We start from the raw sequence: 25,803 nt of genomic DNA, 5'->3' as shown, positions 1-25,803 counted from the left end.
CTTTTCTTAATGGGCACAAAATATCTGCTGGGGGGGGAGGGTCTATTAAGAAAGAGTGAGTCTGCTTCCTGCCTCTAAAAAAACATGTTTCTCCATTTCTCATTTAGGGAAATATAATATTCTGCCTTTTTAAATATTCCTCAAAATATTTCATTCTTCAAGGAGGGATGGGGGCTTCCCACAAAATACAAGCCCCTTTAACGTGGGGGGGGGTCAGAAAAAGCTATTTTCAAAGGTTAATGTTATCAATAAAGAATATTTGTAGCTCAGGATTGAAATGAGAAGTCCTTGGTGCACTGATATTAACCTAGTCTGGTAATTAAACGTCTACAAGAAAACAACTACTCAGAAAGCACCAAGGACCCCTCCAAGTTAACATTTTCTCTCCCAAATTCAGGGAATATGATTCTTCCGGCTCCACGCAAACTCGGTGCCTGGGTTTCTAGGCAACACTTGCAGTATCTGATTTCACCGTCTCGTCTATCAAGACAAGTAGGGGCAATTTCCGAAGTTCTGCGCAGAAAAGCAGTAATCATCCAGTAGCAAAAGGGTCAGGAGAGAATTTGTGTTGTGACTGACAGCGGCCACAAGCGGCTCTTTTCCACAAAACTTCCCGCGGAAAAGCCCGCCCAGGCCGTGCCTATTGAGGAGACACCATGCACTGCCGCGCGTTCTTGAGGTTTCGGGCCACCGCCGTCTCCAGACTGTGGACAGGGAACAGCTATAGCTGCAGCCGACGTTGCAGCAGCGAACCAGGCACTCCTCAGCCGCGCTTGGTGCGGATCGGCTGCGCCTCAGGCTTCTGGGGAGACACGGCGGCCGCAGGTATTACGGGGAAGCCGCACTAGGGGCAGGCTCGGCCGCAAAGCGCAGGCCCTTTTCTTTACGGCCGTCGACAGGCAGCTGCTAGGGCCGCTTACATGGCGAGATCTCCGCAAACTAAATCTGATTCGAAAAACCGGGGACAGAAAACTTCCTATGATGGGAAGAGAACTCGCCAAATGAACTGACTTTCGAATACACGCTACACGCATGCGTCGTAAAACCTTTCGCTTACGTCCTCTCGACGACTTGCCTTCTAACTTATAGCCGTCTGTATTTGTGCCATATACAGGCGGTGCTACAAATAAGCTCGTCTGTATTCTGTACATCACGCATTTCCACCACGGGCCTTCCAACAGGTCCCCTCTCCCAAAACTTCCATTTACTTCATTATGGCGCTCTTAAAATGACTCGCACCCGAGTCTTGGAGAATTGGAGTCTTGAACTGGAGAAGTCAAAACACATCTCTTCCCATAGCCCGGAACTTTCAAACTTTTTTTCACATGCATGAGCTGAAAATAAATTGGAGTACCTGACCGCTTTCATTTTTTGGAGCATTTTGGAAGAGTTGGAAGAGATTAATCATTTGCCTTATACTGTATAATTCTTAAGCCCCTGAAAGAGTGAATGTTCACATTTAACAAGATGATCTTCAGAGTGTAAAAAAATTTGAACCCAGGGACACCGTGAAGAAGCAAGTCTGAGAGCTCCTTCTTTATCCCCATTACACAACATTCTGGTGAATTTAGGTAACAGGAGAGGGCAGTTATATTGGAAGGGGATGTACAGTAAACAAAGTCAAATGACATGCACAATATAGTTTTATGATCATAAGAATGAAGGCAAAGTTCATAAGAGTAATTTCTCAGGTTAGCATAGACAAAATCTAACTGAAAATACACTGCTTAAAAAAATAAAGGGGACACAAGCAGAAGACATCTGAGATCTGAATGAATGAAATAGCCTTATTAAATACTTTGTTTCGTTACATACAGTAACATACATACAGTTGTTTGAGCAGTGTATAAACTACTGTTTTTTGAGCAGTATATATTTTCATAGGCAAGATACTTGGCAACTTTTAAGATGTGTGGACTTCAACTATCAGAGGGAATTCTGGGAGTTGAAGTCCAAACATCTTAAAGTTGCCAAGTTTGAAAAACATGACTAAGCAGTGGGGCTTTTACCCAAAGAAGTGGATTGGAGCTAAAAACACATTTCATAGATAACGTGAAATACCATCTGGTTTACTAATAATATTTGCAAGGCCAAGTAAATTTGAGAGAAAACTAGTAACCTGTATCTTAATGAAAAACTTAATGGATGTGTTATCACTACATAAATTCAATGAGATTTGGCATTGAGTTTTAAAAATTAATCCTCTCATATGGAAAGGGGTATATGCACATTTATCTTGTTTCTTGAATTACATTTTTATAATTCTATATAACACAGGGATGAACAACTTTTGAAATTTATTGTGAATTCAATTTATTAAGGATTGTAGTAATTCTTTTTCATCATGTTGTGTAAGAGTAACGTCTAGATCTTTGTCCATATTAAAGTCAGTTTTCAACACTGTTAATATTGTTTTTTTGTTTTTGTTTTTGTTTTAATTTGATTTATATGCCGCCCTTCTCCGGAGACTCAGGGCGGCTTACAATGCGTTAAGCAATAGTCTTCATACTTTTGTATATTTATACAAAGTCAGCTTATTGCCCCCACAAACTGGGTCCTCAATTTACCTACCTTAGAAAGGATGGAAGGCTGAGTCAACCTTGAGCCTGGTGAGATTCGAACTTATAGTAATTGCAGACAGCTGGTGTTAATCACAATGCTATCAGTCTGCTGAACTACCAGGCCCTTATTTGCTTAATGAAAGGTCACATCTTGAATTGTTTCTATTTGTAATCTTTTGCTCTTGATTTTCTTTTATTAGTTCCTCAGATGCTCTACGGGGGAAAGCTGGATTTCCTGGTTTTTGATTACCTTTCTGAAATTACAATGTCTTTACTAGCTAGAGCCAAAGCCAAATCTCCAGTAAGTATATTTTTGCAATTTTTGGAAAATAAAACCTAGAAAAGAATCCATTCTATACCTATGAACTGTTAAAGCTGTAAGATTTGCATAACATAACTTTTAACTGATCTACTTTGTTTAGAATTTTTGAAATGCTAGAACAGTAAAATTTGAAAGAAATAGCTCACTTATCTGAACAGTGTTCCTGTAACTTAATTATTTCAATCTAAGATGCACTTTCTCTGCAGCTCTAATTGCATTATGGTTTGTATTAATAGCATTTTTAGTTCTTTCATTTCTTAAGAACAGCGTTTGCTTAATTTTTTTCTAAAGCTGAACAATTCAGAAATATTTCTTATAGAGATAAAATGCAAATATCTATGCCAAGTAGAAAATTTGCTTAAGAAAGAAAAGTAAGACTGAATTCTAACACAACCAGAGCCACTTAAATAATTTCAAAAGAATTATTCTGAAATATTTTTATTACAGAAAATATGTCAGAAACCAGATCTTCAACTTCAATTAATTTCACTGTTCAAAAACAATTATCTACCAAAAGCCTTTGGTTTTTAGTCAGAAGTGCCAGCCATAAAAAGATTAGAGTTTGGGAATGAATTTTTTGCAGCTGAATTGTAGTTTTCATTGCAAAAAGGAAATATCTAGAAATAGAACAAGATCTTTGCTGATGATCTGGTATATCTTCCTAGTTTAATTTCAGCTGTTTCCCTACCAATGACTTGCAGCACTTATTAGAGTCATCCAGTTCTTACAATAGTAGTAATAAATCCAGGCTTTTTATTTGTCATAGCAATGATGGGTAACATTGTAAGAAGCAGTAGGTCACTAAAGGGGAAATGGCTTTAGAAAGTACTCCCCTAGATAATTTGGAAAGATTGCATTTAGAATGAGAGTTATCAATCAAGAATATTGATTTTTAAATGGCTTCAGATATGCATATGTCTGTAAAAATCAATACATAACAATTTAATTCTATTGGATTTTCTGCCTTTGAAAAATGGATTTTGCTATATTATGCAGGTGCAGGAATGGACTTAAGTTTGCAAAATAAGCAATTCTCTTATTCCATTCTGCTTTCTTATATATGCCCTATAAAGTCCCTCAACCAAGGATGTTTGAGATGGACTGCTTGTAAAGAAGGTGAATTTGTTCTGCTGGCAGATGTCTTATTTATAGTGTTATTTTATAAAATCTGCAGTACATTGGTATTGTTAAGGTTTAATTTCAGCTGTCAATTGAAGAACAATCTTGTGTGAAATATAGTACGGCTTTTCTTTTTTAAAAATTGGATTTTGTTTTGGGAAAAAATGGAAACTTTATGGTTGTTTCAACTGAGGAGGGTTTTATGGCACTGTAATGAACAACATAAAATAATATATTATCTGGTAAAATGCTTTGGTTTATTTGGGTGGTGGTGTTTTTTTTTTTTTTTTTAGGATTTGGGATACATTCCTGATTTTGTATCAATTGCAATGGCTCCTTATATAAAGGACATACGCAGGAAAGGTATGTTGGGCATATATTTGTATTTTAAGCAGAAGTCATAATTTTCATATTGATGTTTATTATAGTTAATGTTTATATTAATTAAGAAGTCACAATTATTTTCTTCCAATTTACAGTTCTGAAATATTACATTTAATTATTTGGAGTCTTGGTTCATTGTCAAGCAACCCCTCCATCTTTGCAGCAATTTATTTTTCTTACCTCCTACTTGCTACTCAAGCATGGCATGTCCAAGCTGCTGATCCGCCATCTCATTTTTCTAACAGCTTCTTTTTCATACATCCCTGTTACCACGTCACCGATAGATGGCATATCTAAGCCACTTCTTTACTCTATACTTCCATTGCCCCACTTCCTCCTGATGTCATCATTGATTATTTTTCCCACTCCAAGCTAAACACTTTCTTTTGGAATATCTTTTGTGTAACCATGTCTGACTGAAATACACATATCTCAGACTCATACTTCTCAAATCTGATTGTACCATGCACAGGATATGTATATGGAAGTTTGAAGTTTATTAGATTTTTATACCGCCCTTATCCCGAAGGACTCAGGGCAGTGTACAGCCATATTAAAACACATAGATTTATAAAATTTAAAAACAATTAAAATCGAATATATAAAATTTGGCCCGCGAATTAAAACACACATACACCCATTATAAAATTTGTACAAGGCCAGTCCGGTTTGCTGGAACAAAAGTGTCTTAAGGGCGCGGCGAAAAGTACGCAGGTCGGGGCTAAGACGAAGCTCTAGGGGCAGCTCATTCCAGAGGGCTGGTGCCCCCACAGAGAAGGCTCTCCCCCTGGGTGTTGCCAGTTGGCATTATTTGGCCGATGGCACCCTGAGGAGCCCCTCTCTGTGGAAGCATATTGGCCGGTGGGAGGTTGTTGATGGCAGAAGGCAGTCTCATATATACCCCGGTCCTAAGCCATGGAGTGCTTTAAAGGTGATAACCAACACCTTGAATCGCACCCAGAAGACCACTGGGAGCCAGTGCAGCTTGCGCAGGAGGGGTGTTACGTGGGTGCGCCGAGTCGCACCCATAACCACCCGCGTGGCCGCATTCTGGACCAGTTGGAGCCTCCGAGTGCTCTTCAAGGGGAGTCCCATGTAGAGAGCGTTGCAGTAGTCCAGACGGGACGGGACGAGGGCATGAGTGATTGTGCGCAGGGCATCCCGGTCCAGAAAGGGACGCAACTGGTGCATCAGGCGAACCCGATAGAAAGCTCCCCTGGCCACGGCTATCATGTGATCTTCCAAAGACAGCCGTGCATCCAGGAGAACACCCAAGAGGTGAGCCCTCTCTGAGGGGGCCAGGATCTCGCCCCCAATGGTCAGCGATGGAACCAGCTGACTATACCAGGACACTGAAAGCCACAGCCACTCGGTCTTGGAGGGGTTGAGTTTGAGCTTGTTTCTCCCCATCCAGCTCCGCACGGCCTCCAGGCACTGGGACATCATGTCAAGGGCATCATTGGGGTGGTCCGGGGTGGAGATGTACAGCTGAGTATCATCAGCGGCTTCACATAAATGTTGAACAGAAGGGGCGAGAGGACTAACCCTTGCGGCACCCCACATATAAGGCTCCTCGAGGTCGATCTCTGCCCCCCTGCCAACACAAACTGCACACGGTCGGAGAGGAAGGAGGAGAACCACCGCAACACGGTGCCCCCCCAACCCCTCCAATCGTCGCAGCATGATACCATGGTCGATGGTATCAAAAGCCGCTGAGAGATCTAATAGGACCAGGACAGAGGAGCAACCCCTGTCCCGAGCCCTCCAGAGATCAGATATGGAATATTTTGCATTCCATGATGTGCCTGGTTGCTATCTTATTTTTTCATAAAGCAGCCTAATCTATTTTCTGTCTTGCTAATTCAGAATTTTCCAGTTCAATTACAAGAAAGGAAATCTAACTTTATGTAAGTTGGGATCTTTGTGTCAACTGCAGTTTCTGATGGAAAGAAGATGACAGCATGACAAAAGCTCTCAGTCCTTACAATTATTTCTAAAATTCTCTTTCAAACAAAAAATCTGACGGCAATCATGAGATATATGTGACTTTTAAAAGTGTAAATAAAATAAGCGGTTAAAATAATTTATAGTAATTTGGTAGGTAATAACACATATACAGCAGGGGTGAAATGCTCCCGGTTTGGACCGGCTCTGGCGAGTAGGTAGCGGAGATTGAGTCTAGTTCGCTGAACCGGGAGCAATGGCTGGCTGGCCACTCCCTCAAACCGATCCACGGTCCACGGTCCTGCCATGCTTGCCTGCCTTCCATGCTGCCTTCCTGGTGTCCCGGTGGCCAGCTTGTGAAGGCAGGCAAGCATGGCAGCGCTGCGGGGAAGGAGCTAGCAGCTTACTGCCCCCCCCCCCCCCAAGCAGTGGCTTCCTTGCTCAGCCCCGACAAGCTATGCATCCATAGCAATGGGGTTGTTTTGTTCGCCGCAGTAGTGTTTCGGGAGGGCAGGTGGACATATTCATTATAGTTGTCAGCTGCAGACATCCGCCGGACCTCCTGAAGTACCACCTCGGTGAACAAAACAACCCCATTGCGCTGCGCCTTCTTCTGCAGCCAAACGCGCCCAGCCGTCCGTGCCCTTTCCTTAAATGGGCTGTGCATGGGGCGCTTGGAGAGCGAGCGAGCAAGAAAGCTCTCCAACCTCTGTGTGTGTGTGTGTGTGTGTGTGAGGGAGGGAGTGATCTGAAGCCGAGACACCCAAACTTCTGGCAGCGGCGGGGCAGCTTCTGAGCAGCCAGCTCCACCTGACCTACTCCCTGAGTCTCGCCGTTCTCCTGCCCCCCTCCCCCAGCTCAAGCAGCAGCAGGCTCTGCGGGACAACAGGACCTCTCATTTTTCCCACAGCACGGCGTACGCTTGCTACCTCTGCTTGTCTGCTTGCAAGAGATGATCTTCTCTGCTTCTCTCGGGATGCTGGTGCAGGCACCATGGATGCATAGCTTGTTGGGGCTGAGCAGGGAAGCCGCTGCTTGAGCTGGGGGGGGCAGGAGAACGGTGAGACTCAGGGAGTAGGTCAGGTGGAGCTGGCTGCTCAGAAGCTGCTCTGCCGCTGCCAGAAGTTTGGGTGCCTCGGCTTCAGATCGCTCCCTCCCTCCCTCCCTCCCTCCCTCACACACACACACACACACACACACACACAAAAGAGAGATTGGAAAGCTGTCTTACTTGCTCTCTCTCCAAGCGCCCCATGCACAGCAGAGTTACGTGAATGATGTCAAACTGGCCACGCCCACCCAGTCACATGACCACCAAGCCACGCCACACCAAGCCACGCTCCCAGAACCAGTAGCAAAAAATTTTTGATTTCACCCCGATATACAGTAACAATCTGAGCAACTTAATGAGAAATCAAATGATAGTAAACGTTTGATTTAATAGATCTAATTTAATAGACTGCACGTTATAGATAAAAATATACTGAACACAAAGAAGTTATCTGATGAATCAGGTCTTTTCAGAAAGGACATTCATTGTTAACAGGAAATGGGCATTTGGTTTTAGCAGGTATCTGTTCTCATTAGTTCCTTAAATTAGGGTTTGGGTATATGTCTTAACTATGTGCCCACTATCATGAAGCTTTAATCTTGTTTAGGTGTTCGTGTTATCAGTAATGCTGGTGGAATGAATCCACTTGGGTGTGCTGCTGCTCTTCACCAAGTTGCCAGAAATGCTAATGTTGACTTGAAGATAGCTGTTATTACTGGTGATGATTTGATGGGAGAGGTATTTCAATATTTTGTAAAATGCTGATTGTTTAAAACTGGTAATTTTACTAAGTTTGGTACAATTAAAAAAACAGTTTTGATTGCTATATGATTGAATCCTGATCAAAGTCATGGTATTTTCATTAAACTCTTATTCCCCAACTTGCTACCAGTTACCACAGTTATTGAAATGTATCACATGGTATATATATATAAGTTTGCACCAGCAGTGCACAAACTTAATACAAAGTATGATCCTAAATCTGTTAAATGATAAATCTATTATTAAAAAGAGATTATAATTGATAAAGTACCATAGAATCTTCTGCATATATACTTAGATGAGGAGTATTAGTAAGACTGCATATCCCTGCAACTTAGCTTTTTCTTGCAATGAACTTTATTCAGTTGTGGACTCAAGAAACAGAAGCATCTTTGATCTCTCAGAGCTTGTAGCCAAAATCCTTAATGCTTATAGGTGAAATCTTCTCTGCTCTTTAGCTATCTTTCCAAATACGATCTGCAACACCACTATGCTATTTTGTGCCTAACTTATCATCTACCACCTTTGTTAAGAAGAAAATAAGTTACAGGTTTAAAAGGGCTCATTGCAAACAATCTCACATGACTCAATTTAATTTCAACAATTTATCCAGATACAAATTGTATATGTGCTGCAGATGAATTGATGTATTTATCAATAGCAACAATTCTGCAAGCAAGATCAAATACAGTAGGTTTTTTTCCAGCTACTCACGTGACTAAATATGGAGTAAAATTCAGATAAATAGATAGTTCTCAGTAACTCTTTCTATATCTTAACCTGTGGTTTGTTACCACAGTTGAAAAAGATTACTCAGATTTACAGGTTAGCAGCACATCAAACTTTTTGGCAAACAGGCAAGTGTTTTTTTAAAAATATGTGATAAATAATTACAAAGAAACAAACTTATGTAGTTTCTGTAGTTTGTTAAATATTGAATGCTTTTCTAAAAATGTGAAATGATGTTGATTAGTGTTTTGTGACTGAGGAAGTTGTTTTTATTAATATTTTATTAACATTTTAATATGCTGTATATGTTTGGACAGTATATAAATAATATTTTCATAGCAAAATCATAGGTTTATTTTGTTTTATTTTACAGTTAAACAATATAAGAGACACCATCATAAAAGAGGAGAATGGGAAACTATTTCCAGAAAATGTTCAGAGCATGAATGTATATTTAGGGTAAGATATTTAAATATTTATTTTGTAAAATGTTATCTCAGAAGGCAGTGTATAGTGTGTACTCATTTCAGAATCAGGATCAGAATAGAGCTGGAAGGGACCTTGGAGGTCTTCTAGTCCAGCCCCCTTCTCAAGCAGGAGATCCAATACTTCAGACAGGTATCTGTTCTCATTAGTCCCTTAAATTAGGGTTTGAGTATATGTCAAGTGACTGTCCAATCTCTTCATAAAAACCTCCACTGATAAAGGACCCACAACATCTGATGGCAAGCTCTTCCACTAGTTAATTGTGCTCACTGTTAGGAAGTTTCTCCTTAATTCCAGGTTTCTTCTCTCCTTGATTAGTTTCTTGTCCTGCCCTCTGGTGCTTTGGAAAATAAATTGACCCTCTCCTCTTTGTGGCAGCCTCTCAAATACTGGAATACTGCTATCATGTCCCCCCTAGTCCTTCTTTTCTCTAGACTAGCCAAACGCAAATCCTGCAACTGTTCTTCATATGTTTTAGTCTCCAGGCCTTTAATCATCTTAGTTGCTCTTCTTTGTACTTTTTCCAAAGTCTCAACATCTTTTTTGTAATGTGGTGACCAAAACTGGATGCAGTATTCCAGGTATGGTTTTATTAGGGTTTTATAAACTAATACTTTGTGTGAAGTTGATTCTACAGCTCTGTTTATACAACCCAGGATTGTATTAGCTTTTTTGGCTGCCACCGCACACTACTGACTCATATTTAAGTGATCATCCACTAGGACTTCAAGGTCCCTCTCACAGTTACAGCTTTTGAGCCAGGTTTCACCTAATCTGTACTTGTACCTTTGGTTTTTCCTGCCCAGGTGTAAAACCTTGTTTTTCTCCACATTAAATTTCATTTTGTTGTTCATTGTTCAAGTTTGTCAAGCTCTTTTTGGATCTTGAGCTTGTCTTCTGGAATGTTGGCTATTCCTCCCAGCTTAGTGTCATCTGCAAATTTGATGAGTTCCCCTTTTGTTCCCTCATCTAAATCATTTATGAAGAGTACTGGGCCTAAGACGGAACCTTGTGGTATCCCACTGCTTACTTCTCTCCATGTAGATATAGTTACAAATAAGGAAGACTTATTTCGGTTTGTCAGCCAGTTACAAATCCATCTGGTGGTGATGCTGTCTACCCCACATTTTTCTAGTTTACCAAAGTGTAGGTTGTGGTCTATTTTGTCAAATGCCTTGCTGAATACTAAATATACTATTTCCACAGCATTTCGCTGGTCTACTACTTTGTCAAAGAATGAAATGAGATTGGTTTGGCATGATCGGTTTTTAACAAGCCCATGCTGGCTTTTAGTTATAATTTATTTGTTTCTAAATATTCACAGATATCTTCCCAGGTATTGATGTTAGACTGATTGGTCTGCAGTTTCCTGAGCCTGCTTTTTTCCTCCTCCTTTTTTCAAAATGGGAACCACATCAGCTCTTTTCCAATCCTCTAGAAGTTCCTTGGTGCTCAAAGATTTTTTAAAGATATGATACAGTGGTTCTGAGATAACATCTGCCAGTTCCTTCAGAACTATGTGATTTAATCCATCAGATCCTGGTGATTTATATTCATCAAGGTCAGACAGATGTTGTCTTACCATTTTGTTATATTTTAATTTTTTTTTTATTGCAAAAGTTTTACAATTACATTTTCACCCCTTTTTTCACCCCCCCACCTCCCTAACCCTCCCTAACCCTCCCCCCCCCAGACTTCCCTATTATGTACTCATAACTAGTAACACTAATATATAAGCTTGAACCCATCCCTCCCCCTGTATAATTTTTCCTCTTTGTCTCTTTACATTAAAATATTTCTAATACATTATTTTCAAATAAAAGCTATTTGATACTTTCTAGTTTGGTATTTGTTCTGAACATATTCTATCCACCTTTTCCATTCACATTCATAAGTCTCTTGTGAACAGTCTTTTAAATATGCTGAAATCTTCGCCATCTCTGCAAAACTAGCCATCTTCAAAGTCCATTCCTCGATAGTGGGTAAAGCTTCATTCTTCCAATATTTACCTATCAACAATCTTGCTGCTGTTATCATATACAATATCAGTTTTATCTCACCCCGTGTAAAACCCTTAACTATACCCAATAAAAACAACTGTGGAGAAAATTGAATTTTTTTCCTCAAAACATTCTGCATGACCCACCAAATTTTTATCCAAAAAGCCTTAACTTTCCTGCAGGTCCACCAAACATGATAATACGTAGCATCTAAACATTCACATCTCCAACATTTTGGCTGAACATTAGGGTACATACATGACAACTTTTTAGGATCTAAATGCCATCTATAAAACATTTTATAAAAATTTTCTCTCAGGTTTTGCGACTGTGTAAATTTAACATTCTGAACCCAAATTTTTCCCCAAGTTTCCAGCATCACTGGTTCTTCAAAATTCTGTGCCCACTTAATCATACAATCTTTAACTAATTCCGTTTCTGAATCTCTTTCTAACAATACATTATAAAGCCTTTTAATATGCATTGGACCTTTCTCTCTTATATGTCTAACCAATTCTTCCTCATGCAACATAATACCAGTTTTTTGGTCCTCTTTCCATCTCAGTTGTAATTGATTATATTGTAACCAAGTTAAATTAAACCCTTCATCCAACAGTGTCTGTAATGTCTTCAGCTGCCATCTGCCCGCATCTGTGAAAAGAACCTCTTTATATGAAAACCCCCCGAGTGACATTATATTTGTATTCCACAAAGTATGACCAAGATCCAGCCATAGCGGTATTTTATAATCCCATTTGAATCGGTGCTTCTTCCAAACTCTCATCAAAGAGTCTCTAAGTATATGACTTTTAAATACTTTATCTACTTTGTCGTCATAAAATAAATAAGCATGCCATCCAAATTCAAGATCAAAACTTTCTGCATTCAATATTCCAGTCTTCTTACTTCCAAACCAATCACTTGTTAAAGTTAAAGCTGCTGCATCATAATATAACTGTAGGTTTGGGAGTTTAAGACCTCCTCTTTCTGGAACATCTTGCATAATTTTCAATTTCACTCTCGGCTTCTTCTCGTTCCAGACAAACTTATTCACACCAGACTGCCAAACTTTCAGTTGTTTATCACTTTTAAGCACCAGAATCATTTGAAACAAAAACAGAAATCTTGGCAAAATGTTCATCTTAACTGCTGCTATTCTTCCAAGTAAAGACAGTTGCAGCTTTTTCCAAGTCTCCATGTCTTTCTGAACCTCTCGCCACAACACCTCATAATTATTTTGAAACAATTTCATGTTTGATTCTGCAACCTGAACTCCAAGATATTTTACCTTAGGTACAATTTCAAAACCTGCCCTCCTTTCAAGCTCATGTTTACGATCTTGTGTCATATTTTTAACTATCATTTTAGTCTTTTTTGAATTCAGTCTAAAACCTGAAACTCTACCATAATCTTGTATAATGTCCTTCATCAGGATTGTTGATTCCATTGGTTGTGATAGGGTAACAACCAGATCATCTGCAAATGCCTTTATTCTATAATCCTCTTGCCTTATCATTATACCTTTCAAAATTTTAGAGTCCCGTATTGTGTTTAGCAAGACTTCCAATGTTAAAATAAATAAAAGTGGGGACAACGGACATCCCTGTCTTGTTCCTTTTTCAATTTTAAACTCTGTCGTCAGACTTCCATTAATAATAATCTGTGCCTTTTGCTCTTGATAAATTGCTGAAATCGCCTGTATAAATTGGTCCCCAAAGTCCATCTTTTTTAAAGTCTTTAGTAGAAAATTCCAATCCACTCTATCAAAGGCCTTCTCTGCATCCAAAAAAACCAGCACTGCAGGAATCTGTTTATTCTTATCAAGATATTCCAATAAATCTATTACTTGCCTTACATTGTCCTTCATATACCTGCCCTCAATAAATCCCGCTTGATCCTCATGAATCACCTTTTGGATTACTGGCATCAACCTGTTGGCTAATACTTTCGCATAGATTTTATAGTCTGTATTCAAAAGAGATATTGGTCTATAATTCTCTGGTTTTTTAGGACCAACTTGTTCTTTTGGTATCAAAGATATATAAGCAGTTGTCCATGATGGGGGTATTTTACCCCCTTGTTGAATATTGCAAAATAAATCTCTAAGTTGTCCCACCATTTCAGCTTGTAAAGTTTTGTAATACACTGCGGTCAAACCATCCGTGCCAGGAGCTTTGGCTGTTTTTAACTGTTTAATTGCTGCTATTATCTCCTCCTCTGTTATAGGATAATTCATTCTTTCCTTTTGTTGATCAGTAATTTTTGTAACTCTCTTATCATTTAAATATTTTTCTATAAGTCCATTCTGCACCTCCTCTTTGGCATATAGTTTTTGTTGAAAAATTTCTTTCCCTCCAATATCAATACTATCAATAGTCTGTATACTTTGTTTTTTCCTCAATGTGTAAGCCAACCATCTGCCCGGTTTGTTAGCGTTGCAAAATGTATTATGCTTCGCATATTGTAAATTTGTTGCAACTTGTTCCGCCATAAGCATTTGAAATTGGTCTTTCAGAAGTTTTATAGCATTTCGTATTCTTTCATCTGTTGGATTTTTAATAAATAACTGTTCTTTATTCTTTATTTCCGTTTCCAATTCAGATCTTTTCTTTTGTCGGAACAGTCTATGTTTAGAGTTCATGTAGATAAGTACCCCTCTCATATAAGCTTTACTTGCGTCCCAAACAATTTCAATTGGGGTACCTTTATTCAAATTTATTTCAAAAAATTCTTTCAAATGCTTTTTAAGTTCTATTGTATTTTTTTCATATCTAAACAAGTTCTCATTTAATCTCCAAGAACGTCTCTCAACCTTATCCATCTCAATTTCTATCCATACAGGGCCACATCTCTAGGCAGTTGTCTTTGTCTGGCCACCCAAGAGTTCACTCTGTAGATTTTATCTATTTTGTGAAATACCACATCAGGATTAACTTGTAGAATCTTGGCCAAGGCTTCAGAACAAACTTGTCTCAAATCCTGTCTCTCCCCCTCTCGAATTCCCCGAAGCCGTATGGCGAATTCCATCGCCCGGAATTGTATCATAACAATCTCATCTTCAATTCTCTGCATTTTATTGTCAACTTCATCAATTTTATAATCATTGTCTTTCATCTTGACATTAACTTCTGATTTAAATTCTTCAACTTTAAAATCAACTTTCCCAATAAATTCTGCCAGGCCAGACGCCACTTCTGATATTTTTTTGGTCACCTTATTTTGATTCTGTTTCACCATATCTTTAACTTCATTAATTTCCTGCATAAATTCCTGATGTGATTTTTGAAGTTTGTCATCTATCTCCTGTTGAGATTTTAAAAATTTATCATCCAGAGTTTTAGAAATAAATTGTTTTAAATCTCCCACATCAAATTCTTTTTTCTGGGTCTGTAACTGCTGTGCAGAGGGAAGCTGCGTTTCTTGTTTATGTGTGGGGGATCCCCCCCCCCTGCTGCCTTCCCTTCCTGCTTCTTTGAAGCCATCCTGCCACGTAATCTGGATTTTCTAAAAAGGGAAGTTCCTTTTCCTTTCCCTCCTGCACAAAGACTTCTAAAAAAGTCCCCCAGATTTAATCAATTAAAAACTAAAGTAGAACAAAGTCCAATATTAGAAAGGGAGAAATTTTCCACTTGCTTCTCTTATAGCAAACAAGGCAACTTTGCAACAACTTGGAAACTTGTAACACAAAATAACTTCACCAATCCACACTCATTGGCTCGTTAACTTTAAGGCTAAGCGCCATGTTTTTTTTCAAAGCACTTTCACTCACTCAAATTTGTCTCAGTTTGAAAAATCAACAAAGCGCTGATACTTGCGTTTCCAAATTTCAGGGTTCAGATAGGTTCGCTGTTTGTTAAAGCTGATTCTTTTCAAATTACGTTTCCTGCAGCCGGCTTGTTTTGCGGAAGCAAAATCGTCCCACGTCGCCCGGAGTTTCCGCAGGTTGGGAGGGAGCCACACCCGTTCTCTCCCCAGAAACAATTCCCTGGGGGACAACGGGGGCTCAACCTGTACCCTGCGATCTCTACTTCTTCAATCCTTAGGATTTTGAAGCTTTCAAGCCACTTCTGAGTAGCGAAGCGGCTCTACGGGCGGCGGGGCTGGCGGAGCTCCGAAAGGCACCGCCGTCGCCGAAGGCAGAGAAACCGGAAGTTATATTTTAATTTTTATTTCTAGTCTATCTTTTACAGTTACCGTATTTTCCAGCGTATAAGACGACTGGGCGTATAAGACCCCCGAATTTTCCTGTTAAAATATAGGGTTTGGGCTATACTCGCCGTATAAGACTACCCCTCTTCCAATGCACACCAAATAAAAATTAAAAAACATCAACTGGCTCACCCACAATGTAAAAGCAGCTGTGCTAGACCCAAAATGGCCCCTGCAACAAGCAGGAACCTCACACAGCCACAAAAAGCCCCAAAAAAACAACTTTCACACTTTACACACACACACACAACACAACACAACACAACACAACACAACACAACACAATTGGCTCACCCACAATGTAAAAGTAGCTGTGCTAGACCCAAAATGGCCCCTGAAACAAGCAGGAACCTCACATAGCCACAAAAAGCCCAAAAAAACAACTTTCACACTTAACACACACACAACACAACACAACACAACTGGCTCACCCACAATGTAAAAACAGCTGTGCTAGACCCAAAATGGCCCCTGAAACAAGCAGGAACCTCACACAGCCACAAAAAGCCCAAAAACCCAACTTTCACACTTTACACACACAAAAGAGCCTTGATAGTACAGTGGTTTAGTGCACCCTGTCATTAACACAGCTGCCTGCAATTTCTGCTGGTTCGAATCTCTCCAAGGCTCAAGGTTGACTCAGCCTTCCATCCTTTCTAAGGTAGGTGAAATGAGGACCCAGTTTGTGGGGGCAATAAGCTGACTTTGTATAAAATATACAAAAGAATGAAGGCTATTGCTTAACGCATTGTAAGCCGCCCTGAGTCTCCGGAGAAGGGTGGCATATAAATCAAATTAAAAAAAAAAAAATTCCACATACAGCTTTGTGAGATTTTGTGTGTTTGTGTAGTTAGAGTGAAACACTACAAAAACATACTAAATCTCAGAAAGCTGCACAAATATTATTTTATTTTATTTTATTTTTATTTTTATACGAAAGCTAAATTTAAAACTTAAATTTAGGACCCAGTTTGTGGGGGCAATAAGCTGACTTTGTATAAAATATACAAAAGAATGAAGGCTATTGCTTAATGCATTGTAAGCCGCCCTGAGTCTCTGGAGAAGGGCGGCATATAAATCAAATTAAAAAAAAAAAAAATTCCACATACAGCTTTGTGAGATTTTGTGTGTTTGTGTAGTTAGAGTGAAACACTACAAAAACATACTAAATCTCAGAAAGCTGCACAAATATTATTTTATTTTATTTTATTTTTATTTTTATACGAAAGCTAAATTTAAAACTTCCTAAACTTTAAATGGCTAGGTCTAAAAAAGAACAACTAAAAAAAACCCCAATTAACTATTTTTTTTAAAGGTCCCAAAGGGGAAAAAAACTTACCCAATAGAACAGGGGTCTCCAACCTTGGCAACTTTAAGACTTGTAGACTTCAACTCCCAGAATTCCTCAGCCAGCTTTGTTTTGCTGGCTGAGGAATTCTGGGAATTGAAGTCCACAACTCCCTGCCTGCTTGATTGCAGGCAGGGAGTTGCTTGCTGATGGAATGGATTCAGGCAAGCGAAGCAAGGCAAGCGAAGCAAGGCAAGCAAGCTGGAGGGGGAAAACTTTTTTCCTTCTCCATGGCTCTGGCGATCCCAGCTGAGTTGCCTGATTAGCAGATCGTCAGAGCTTGGATTGTCAGAGCCATGTGAAAGGAGAAAAGTTTTTTCCTTCTCCATGGCTCTGGCAATCCCAACTGAGTTACCTGATTAGCAGATTGTCAGGGCTTGGATCGTCAGAGCCATTTAAGGCTCATCAGAGCCTTTCGGACTGGTCTGCCTGGTTACAGGAGAACGACACCCGGCGTATAAGACCACCCCCAACTTTTGAGAAGATTTTCATGTATTAAAAAGTCGTTTTATACGCCGGAAAATACGGTATGTTTTTGGTAGGTTGGGTTATAGTTTCTTTTTGTGTGAAGACTGATGCAAAGAATGAGTTAAACAGCTCTGCTTTCTCTCTACTGCCTGTTACTTCCTTGCTATCTTCTCTCTTTAGTGCACTGTTTGTTCCCTTGATTTTTTTCTTGTTATTTATATGTTGAAAGAAACTTTTTTTATTGTTGTTGACTTTTGTTGCAAGTCTTTGTTCTTTGCCCCCCCACAGAGAGGGCTCGCAATCTGGGTGTCCTCCTGGACGCACAACTGTCTTTAGAAGAGCACATGACGGCCGTGGCCAGGGAGGCCTTTTATCAGGTTCGCCTGATCCGCCAGTTGCAGCCCTTTCTGGACCAGGACGCCTTGCGCATGGTCACTCATGCCCTTGTCACCTCCCGGCTGGACTATTGTAATGCTCTCTACATGGGGCTCCCCTTGAAGAGCACTCGGAGGCTACAACTGGTCCAGAATGCGGCCACGCAGGTGGTTATGGGCGCAACCCGTTGTGCCCACATGACACCCCTCCTGCGTGAGCTGCACTGGCTCCCAGTGGTCTTCCGGGTGCGATTCAAGGTGTTGGTTACCACCTTTAAAGTGCTCCATGGCATAGGACCCGGGTACGTTCGAGACCGTCTTCTGCCACCAATAGCCTCCCACTGACCAGTCCGCTCCCACAGAGAGGGTCTCCTCAGGGTGCCATCAGCCAAGTTATGTCGGCTGGCGACACCCAGGGGGAGGGCCTTCTCTGTAGGAGCCTCAGCCCTGTGGAATGAACTGCCCCTGGAAATACATAAGATCTCCGACCTCCGGGTGTTTCGTTGCGCATTGAAGACCCTGTTGTTCCGCCAGGTCGGGCTATCAACATAATAATTTTAATTGGGGTATTTTAAATTTTTGGGGTTTTAATCCGGCCAAATTTATTTAATTATTTTAATTTTTAATCATTGTTGTGTCTTGTGTTTTTAAATTGGCTGTACAGCGCCCTGAGTCCTTCGGGAGAAGGGCGGTATAGAAATAAAATTATTTATTTATTTATTTATTCATTCATTCATTCTGAGCCTTTGTGTTCTTGACTTCATCTTTGCAGATTTGGCCTATCTGCTGATATTGTGCCTTAGTTATGTGTCCCTCTTTCCATTTTTTTTACTTATCCTTTTTGTCTTTCAGTTTATCAAAGAGATATTTGTGCAAACATGCTAGTTTCTTCCTGGATTTCTTGTTTTTCTTTTTTAGTGGTGTTGTGTTGGACTGGATTTTTATGATCACATTTTTCAGTGTTTCCCATGTTTCTCCCCCCTCCCCCCAATTTTTAAAAAAATTATTTTAATACAAACAATCCATCTTCCATTAAACAGTGTGTCGTCTGGATACACACACAAGCTGGCAGGAATAGCTAACATCCTAGAAGATAGGCTCAAGATCCAGATGGATCTTGACAGATTTGAACACTGGGCCCTATCTAACAAAATGAAATTCAATGTAGAGAAAAGTAAAGTCCTACACTTAGGCAAGAAAAACCAAAAGCATACATATAAACTGGGGGAAACTAGGCTTAATAGCAATGATTGTGAGAGGGATCTTTGAGTCTTAGTGGACAACCAGCTAAATATGAGCCAGCAGTGTGCAGCGGCAGCTAAAAAAGGCAATGCAATCTTAAATTGCATTATCAGAGGGATACAATGAAGATCAAATGAGGTACTAATACCACTCTATAAAGCCCTAGTAAGACCACACCTAGAGTACTGCATCCAGTTTTGGTCACCACATTATAAAAAAGATGTTGAGACTCTAGAAAAAGTGCAGAGGAGAGCAACCAGGATGATTAGGGGACTGGAGGCTAAAACACATGAAGAATGGTTGCAGGAACTGAGCATGGCTAGTCTAGTGAAGGGAAGGACCAGGGGAGACATGATAGCCATCTTCCAATACTTGAGGGGCTGCCACAGAGAGGAGGGGGTCAAGCTGTTTTCCAAAGCACCTGAAGGCCAGACAAGGAATAATGGATGGAAACTGACCAAGGAGAGATTCAACCTAGAAATGAGGAAGAACTTTCTGACAGTGAGTACAATCAACCAATGGAAAAGCTTGTCTTCGGAAATTGTGAGAACTTCATCACTTGAGACTTTCAAGAAAAGATTGGACTGCCATTTGTCAGAAATGGTATAGGGTCTCCTGCTTCAGCTACATGACCTATAACCATGATGGCAAACATATGGCATGCGTGTGCGCGCTGGCCAGCTGATTTTCAGGCCTTCTGGGCCCACCAGAAGTAGGGAAACAGGCTGTTTCCTGCCTCCGGAGGGCCTGGGGTGGGGGAGGCCCGTTTTTCTTTCTCACCTGGCTCCAGATCCTCTCTGTGCATCTGGGGAAGGCAAAAACAGCCTTTCCCACTCCCTCGGAGGCCCTCCGGAGACCTGAAACGGCCCATTTCCCAACTCCCGGTGGGACAGTAAGTGACATTTTTTGCTGTCCCCAGCATCCAGAGACTCCTAGAGAGGCCATCACGTGCCAGGAGCAGGAGGGTTGCACACACATGCACAGGGTGGGGCGCATAGAATTATGGGTGCGGGCACACGTGCACGTGAACCTCCCCCGCCCCCCCTCCTGGCACGTGATAGCAAAAAGGTTAGCCATCACTGACCTATAAGGTCCCTTCCAACTCTGTTAATCTTACTTTTCCCATATCATAAGAATGAATGCCAACCCAATTGCAGATCGTGTCCCTCCAATGTCAATAATCTTGTATTTCTCAGTACAATCCAGTCTTTCATCCATGTTAACACCACAGCCGGGTAATATAGTTCCCAATTTTGTAATCCAAAACCACCTCTAGTTCTTGTATCCTGTAACATTTTAAAATTAATTCTTGCTTTTTCCCCCTGCCAAATATATTTTATTATTATTCTCTTAAGATCCTCAAAGTATTTTTTCTCCAGTCTTATCGGAATTGTTTGAAACAAGTACAATAATATATTCATTTTAATTGTGGCTATTCTTCCTATTAACGATAATTGCAAACTTTTCCATTTTTCCAAATCTTTCTTGATTTGTTGTATCAGTTTATAATAATTATCTTCCTTAATTATTACACATCTTGCTATTAGTTTAATCCCTAAGTATTTTACTTTCTTAGTAATCTGAATAATCTTTTCATTAACTCTTTTCTGTTTCCCTGTAATATTTTTCACTAAAATCTTAGTTTTTTCTTTATTTATTTTCAATCCTGCCACTTCGCCATACTCTTCTATTCTTTTTATTAATTTTGGCCCTGTTTCTTGTGGATCTTCTAAAATAAAAACCAAATCATCTGCAAATGCCTGTAATTTGTATTCTTCCTTTTTTATTTCCATACCTTTTATCTCCTTATCATGTCTATACTTCTAGTGTCAATACAAATAATAATGGTGACAGGGGACATCCCTGCCTTGTACCCTTCCTAACATTAACCTTTTCAGTCATAACTCCATTTACCATCACTTTTGCTGTTTGTTTATAGTATATTTTTTTAATCATCTTAATAAATCTCTCCCCAAAGTCTATAACTTTTAGTTGTGTCAGCATGAATTCCCAGCTCACATTGTCAAATGCCTTCTGTGCATCAAGGAAAATCAGCACCATTTGCTTCTCTGGCTGTGCTTCGTAGTATTCCAGTGTGTTCAAGATTATTCTCATGTTATCTTTAATTTGTCTCTTAGGTAAAAAGCCATTTTGATCTGCGTGTATAAATTGATTTAAAAATCTCTTTAGTCTTTCTGCAATTATTGAAGCAAATATTTTGTAGTCCGCATTCAATAAAGATATTGGACTATAGTTTTTTATCCTTTGCAAGTCTGAATCTTCTTTCTGTATGAGAGTAATGTATGCTTCCATCTAAGAATTTGGTACTTTCGCCTCTAACCTCAAGCTTCGTTGTTATCTCCAAATAAATGAATTTCCAAACGCCCGATCTTTGAGGAAATTTTTCTCTTTATTGAGCATAATGAACTGACCCTGACTCAATGCGCAGTTAGTACTGAACTTTGGCCCCCCCAAAACCTCTCTTTCCGGTTCCCAATTCTCTGCGTCTCATTGGCCATCTTCCAAGCCACTCTACTCATCCCATCTCTGTCAGTTCACAGGAATGTCCCCCTCCCATCCCATCTCCGTGGAGACAGTTCTTCAGGGGAATTAAGTAGGTGAAAGTTCAAGCCTCTCCTCTCCTTCCTTATGGCAGCTTGGAAGCTGACACCGGCTCCTCTCCCTTCATTCTCTCAGTGAGGCCTGCGCAAGACACACAACAAGTTTAGTACCTTTACCCCTTCCGAGGGTGTGTCCCACCCCCTCCCGGCTTGTCCGGGTGATCTGCATGGAATTTAGCTATAAGGCGGTCAGCTTGGATGTTTGTGCTCTTCACCCAGGAAGCTTCTGACAAAGGGTAACCCTTCCACTTAATTAAGTATTGGAGGCGCCCCCCATACCACCTTGAATCAAGAATCTGCTGTACTTCATAGTAAGTGTGGCCTCCAATAATCAAGGGCCCTGGGGGATCACGTGGCACCGGCCTTAAAGTTGACCCTACCACAGGTTTCAGGAGGCTACTGTGAAAAACGGGGTGTCTCCTCCCTAGTAACCTGGGCAACTGCAGTTGTACTGTAACCGGGTTGATTATTTTTACTATCGGAAATGGTCCTATAAATTTCGGGCCCAGTTTCCTGGTCGGGAGTCTGAGTCTTAAATACTTGGTGGAGAGGTAGACCTTCTCCCCTACTCGGAACGGCCTTTGCGGGGCTCAGGGCTTATCTGCTTGTTTCTTATAAGACTGTGCCGCCTTGTCTAATGCCTTCTTGACATTCTCCCATTCTCAGCATTGCCATCCAGTCGGTCAAGCTAACTGAGAAAGGAGGTTCCCTTGGGTACTCTGGCATGGGGATGAAATCCATGCCGCTCACTATCTTAAATGGGGTTAGTCCTGTGCTACTGTGGACGGCATTGTTATATGCGACCTCCGCAAACGATAAGAGGTCCGGCCAGTTCGATTGTTGGTAGTCAACGTAGCACCTCAAGTACTGCTCTATCATGGCATTCAATCTCTCCACCCCCCCCCCCATTGGTGCTTGGGTGAAACGCTGAGCTGAGGCCTTGGGATGATCCTATAGATCGAAGGAATTCCCTCCAGAATTTCGCTGTATACTGGACACCTCGATCGGAGACGATTCTTCTGGGTACTCCGTGCAGGCAGTAGATGTGTTTCACGAACAGTTTGGCCAATTGGCAGGCTGAGGGTAGTTCGCTGCAGGGTATGAAATGTGCCTGTTTGGAGAATAAGTCTATTACAGTCCAGATCACTGTGTTTCCGCCGCTCCTTGGCAGTTCGACTATGAAGTCCATAGCAATCTCCTCCCATGGCCTTGACAGTTCAGCTACTGGCTGCAGCAGCCCGGGAGGTCTTCCTGGTCGGGTTTTCATCGTGGCACAGATGGTACAACTTTTTACATAGCTGTCTACGTCTTTTCTCATGTGGGGCCATCAAAACTGTCTCTGTGCTAAATGCAGAGTCTTTAGGAAACCAAAATGCCCTGCTGGTTTAATGTCGTGACTCCTCTTGAGGACCAGGGTGCGTAGAGTCTCTGGGACATAAAGTTTTGTCCCTCTCCATGCTAGGCCATCCCTCTTTGTCAAGAGATGTTGATTGTCTCGGAACCAGGGGTCCGCCAACGTTTCTGCCTTGAGCCTTGTTGTCAGGTCACTTGCTGGTTGCCCCTGCTGGTCGCGATGCTGCCGTCTGGTGGTTACCTGACCCATTCCTTGGGCAGAGGGGATGATGGCATTCACCACCTGCTCTGGTTCACTGTTGTATTGGGGCATTCGGGAGAGGGCATCGGCCAGAAAGTTCTTCCCCCCTGTGATGTGCTTCAGCTCGAAGTTGAAACAATTGAAGTATTGGGCCTACCGGACTTGCCTGGGCGATAACTTCCATGGGGTCTTGAGGGCCTCCAGGTTTTTATGGTCAGTCCAAACCTCGAACGGTGTTTGGCCTCCTTCTAGCAGATGTCGCCAGGTTAACAGCGCCCACCTCACTGCGAACGCTTCTTTTTCCCATGCCGCCCATCGTCTCTCTGTGTCGGTGAGTTTGCGGGATGTGTAGGCACAAGGTTGTAGGTCCCCCTGGCTGTTCTTTTAGAGTAGGACTGCCCCCACTGCCACATCGCTGGCATCTGCTTGGATGACGAAGGGTTGTTCGGGGTCAGGATGCTTCAAGACCGGTTCTTTTGCAAACATTTGTTTTAGTGTTTCGAATGCCTGTTGGCAGGCTGGGTCCCACTGTAGAGGTTGTCCCGGGTGGGGTTTTGTTGTCGGACTCCCTGTTTTTAGGAGGACCGTCAGAGGTTTGGCAATTCTTGCAAAGGAGGGGATGAATTGCCTGTAGAAGTTCGCGAACCCCAGGAAGCTTTGCAGTTGTCTGCGGGTGCGAGGGAGTCACCAGTCTAGGACTGATTGTACTTTGGGCAGGTCCATCTCTATCTCCTTGTTTGACACTCGGTAACCTAAGTAGTCTAGCCGCGATTGGTGGAAGTTGCATTTTGACAGTTTGACATAGAGGTTCGCTTTCAGCAGTTTTTCCAGCACTTTGCGGATGAGGGGTATGTGTTCGTCTATGGTCTACGTGTAAATGAGGATGTCATCTAGGTAGACGAGGACCCCCTTATAGAGGTGATTATGTAGAACTTCATTTATCAATTGCATGAACACTGCTGGGGCTCCCTGTAGCCCAAATGGATACAAGGAGCCTGGATAGCTCAACAGACTAAAAGCCTGTTATTAACATTCAGCTGTCTGCAATTATTGCAAGTTCGAATCTCGCCAGGCTCAAGGTTGACTCAGCCTTCCATCCTTTCTAAGGTAGGTAAATTGAGGACCCAGTTTGTGGGGGCAATAAGCTGACTTTGTATAAAATATATAAAAGTATGAAGGCTATTGCTTAACGCATTGTAAGCCGCCCTGAGTCTCCGGAGAAGGGTGGCATATAAATCTAATTAAAAAAAAAAAATGGCATCACCTTGAATTGGAAACTCCCCAGGGGGCTGTTGAATGCTGTCTTCCACTCGTCTCCTTCCTTGATGCATATTCGGTAGTAGGCTTCGCGGAGGTCTAGTTTGGTGAAAACCTTCCCCTTGGCCAGGTGGGCTAGCATGTCTTTCATGAGGGGAAGGGGATATAAATTGCATACGGAGACAGCGTTGAATCCACAAAAATCGACCACTAGGCGCAAAGAGCCGTCCTTCTTCTCTCTGAAGAGGACTGGTGCCGCGACCCGCGGTTTGGCTGGCTCAATGAAACCCCTTTGTAGGTTTTTGTCTATGTAGTTTCGCATTTCTTGCATTTCACGGGGCGTCATGGCATACAATTTAGGTTTTGGTAGTTTCACCCCAGAGATGATTTCGATGGTGCAATCGGCTTTGCGATGGGGTGGTAAAACATCACACTCGGCCTCGCTAAATACCTCCGCAAGGTCTTGGTACTCTCTTGGGATCTGTTCTGTCTCGTGGGGGCTTTTGGATGTGGCCCCTAACTGCTTTGCCATACCCTTCAGGACGGGCTCTCGTGTCGGCGCCATCTTCTTTTGTTCAGGCGGGGAAGGTTGGGGCTCTTGTGGGTAGGGCGTCTCTCCTGGTTTGGGCGGTAAGGGTTGGGGCCCCTTTACTATCCTCAATCTGCGGGTTCCTTCTTGCCACCAGATGATTGGGCCCCACTTGTCTAGCCAAGAGAGTCCCAGTATGACTGGATCGGTCATTTGGGGGGCTATTATGAACCAAATCGTCTCCCAGTGATTTTCTAGCTCCAGCTTCACTGGCTCGGTCAGGTGTGTAGCGTAAGCCCCGCCTACAAGGGTCCCGTCCACTTGCTCAAATTGAATTGGGTGGTTGAGCTTCTTAGCTCGGATCCCCAATTTCAGGACTGTAGGTAGGTTAATCAGGCACCTCGTGCAGCCCAAATCAATTAGGGCTTGGAAAGTCCCTTGGGTTCCTGTTTTAGGGGCTGTTAGGCGTATGGGGAAGAGAAAAGTGTGGATGGATCCACTCACCATTGGGTCGTCTTCACCATCATCCTCGCTGTCATATGAGTCGGGGAATTGATCTCCATTATCTGGGACTCTCCTTGCTTCAGTCAGGTGGGCGAAGACCTCTGTACCTGGGGGGAGTTTTTGTGGCGCATCGGTGGTGCGCTTGGGCCCCCGCTCCGGTTGTGCCTTTGGCGGTGGGTTTGGCCTCGGCCCTGGAGTTCCACACGCTGCTGCCAGATGGCCCGTTCCCCCACATCTGTAGCACCTCAGCGGGCTCTGCGGAACAAAAGGCCTTTGGGTGGGCCGTAGTGCCATGTTTC

The 25,803-nt window shown here is 41.9% G+C and overlaps 1 protein-coding gene and 1 long non-coding RNA gene across 3 annotated transcripts in view; both read left to right on the top strand.

Moving 5' to 3' along the window:
- The first annotated feature begins 691 nt into the window (after nt 1–691).
- Nucleotides 692–4,368, top strand: LOC139320492 (uncharacterized). The gene is made up of 3 exons (XR_011600695.1): nt 692–825; nt 2,762–2,862; nt 4,296–4,368. It is a non-coding gene; the product is annotated as an uncharacterized lncRNA (long non-coding RNA).
- A 4,913-nt stretch (nt 4,369–9,281) lies between these two features.
- The window catches only part of LOC139320491 (uncharacterized), a 177,414-nt gene continuing 160,892 nt past the window's right edge, over nt 9,282–25,803 (top strand). For both annotated transcript variants that reach the window (XM_070948836.1, XM_070948837.1), the window contains exon 1: nt 9,282–9,331. In XM_070948836.1, coding sequence (XP_070804937.1) covers nt 9,315–9,331 — 17 coding nt within the window. In that variant the 5' untranslated portion in view covers nt 9,282–9,314. The remainder of the gene's footprint in view (nt 9,332–25,803) is intronic.

Source organism: Pituophis catenifer, unplaced genomic scaffold (assembly GCF_029215685.1).
Source record: "Pituophis catenifer annectens isolate HBS135680 unplaced genomic scaffold, rPitCat1.0.hap2 SCAF_8, whole genome shotgun sequence".
In the NCBI taxonomy this organism is placed as follows: Eukaryota; Metazoa; Chordata; class Lepidosauria; order Squamata; family Colubridae; genus Pituophis; species Pituophis catenifer.
Note: the sequence above shows the minus strand (reverse complement) of the source record. Positions and strands in the feature narration are given on the sequence as shown.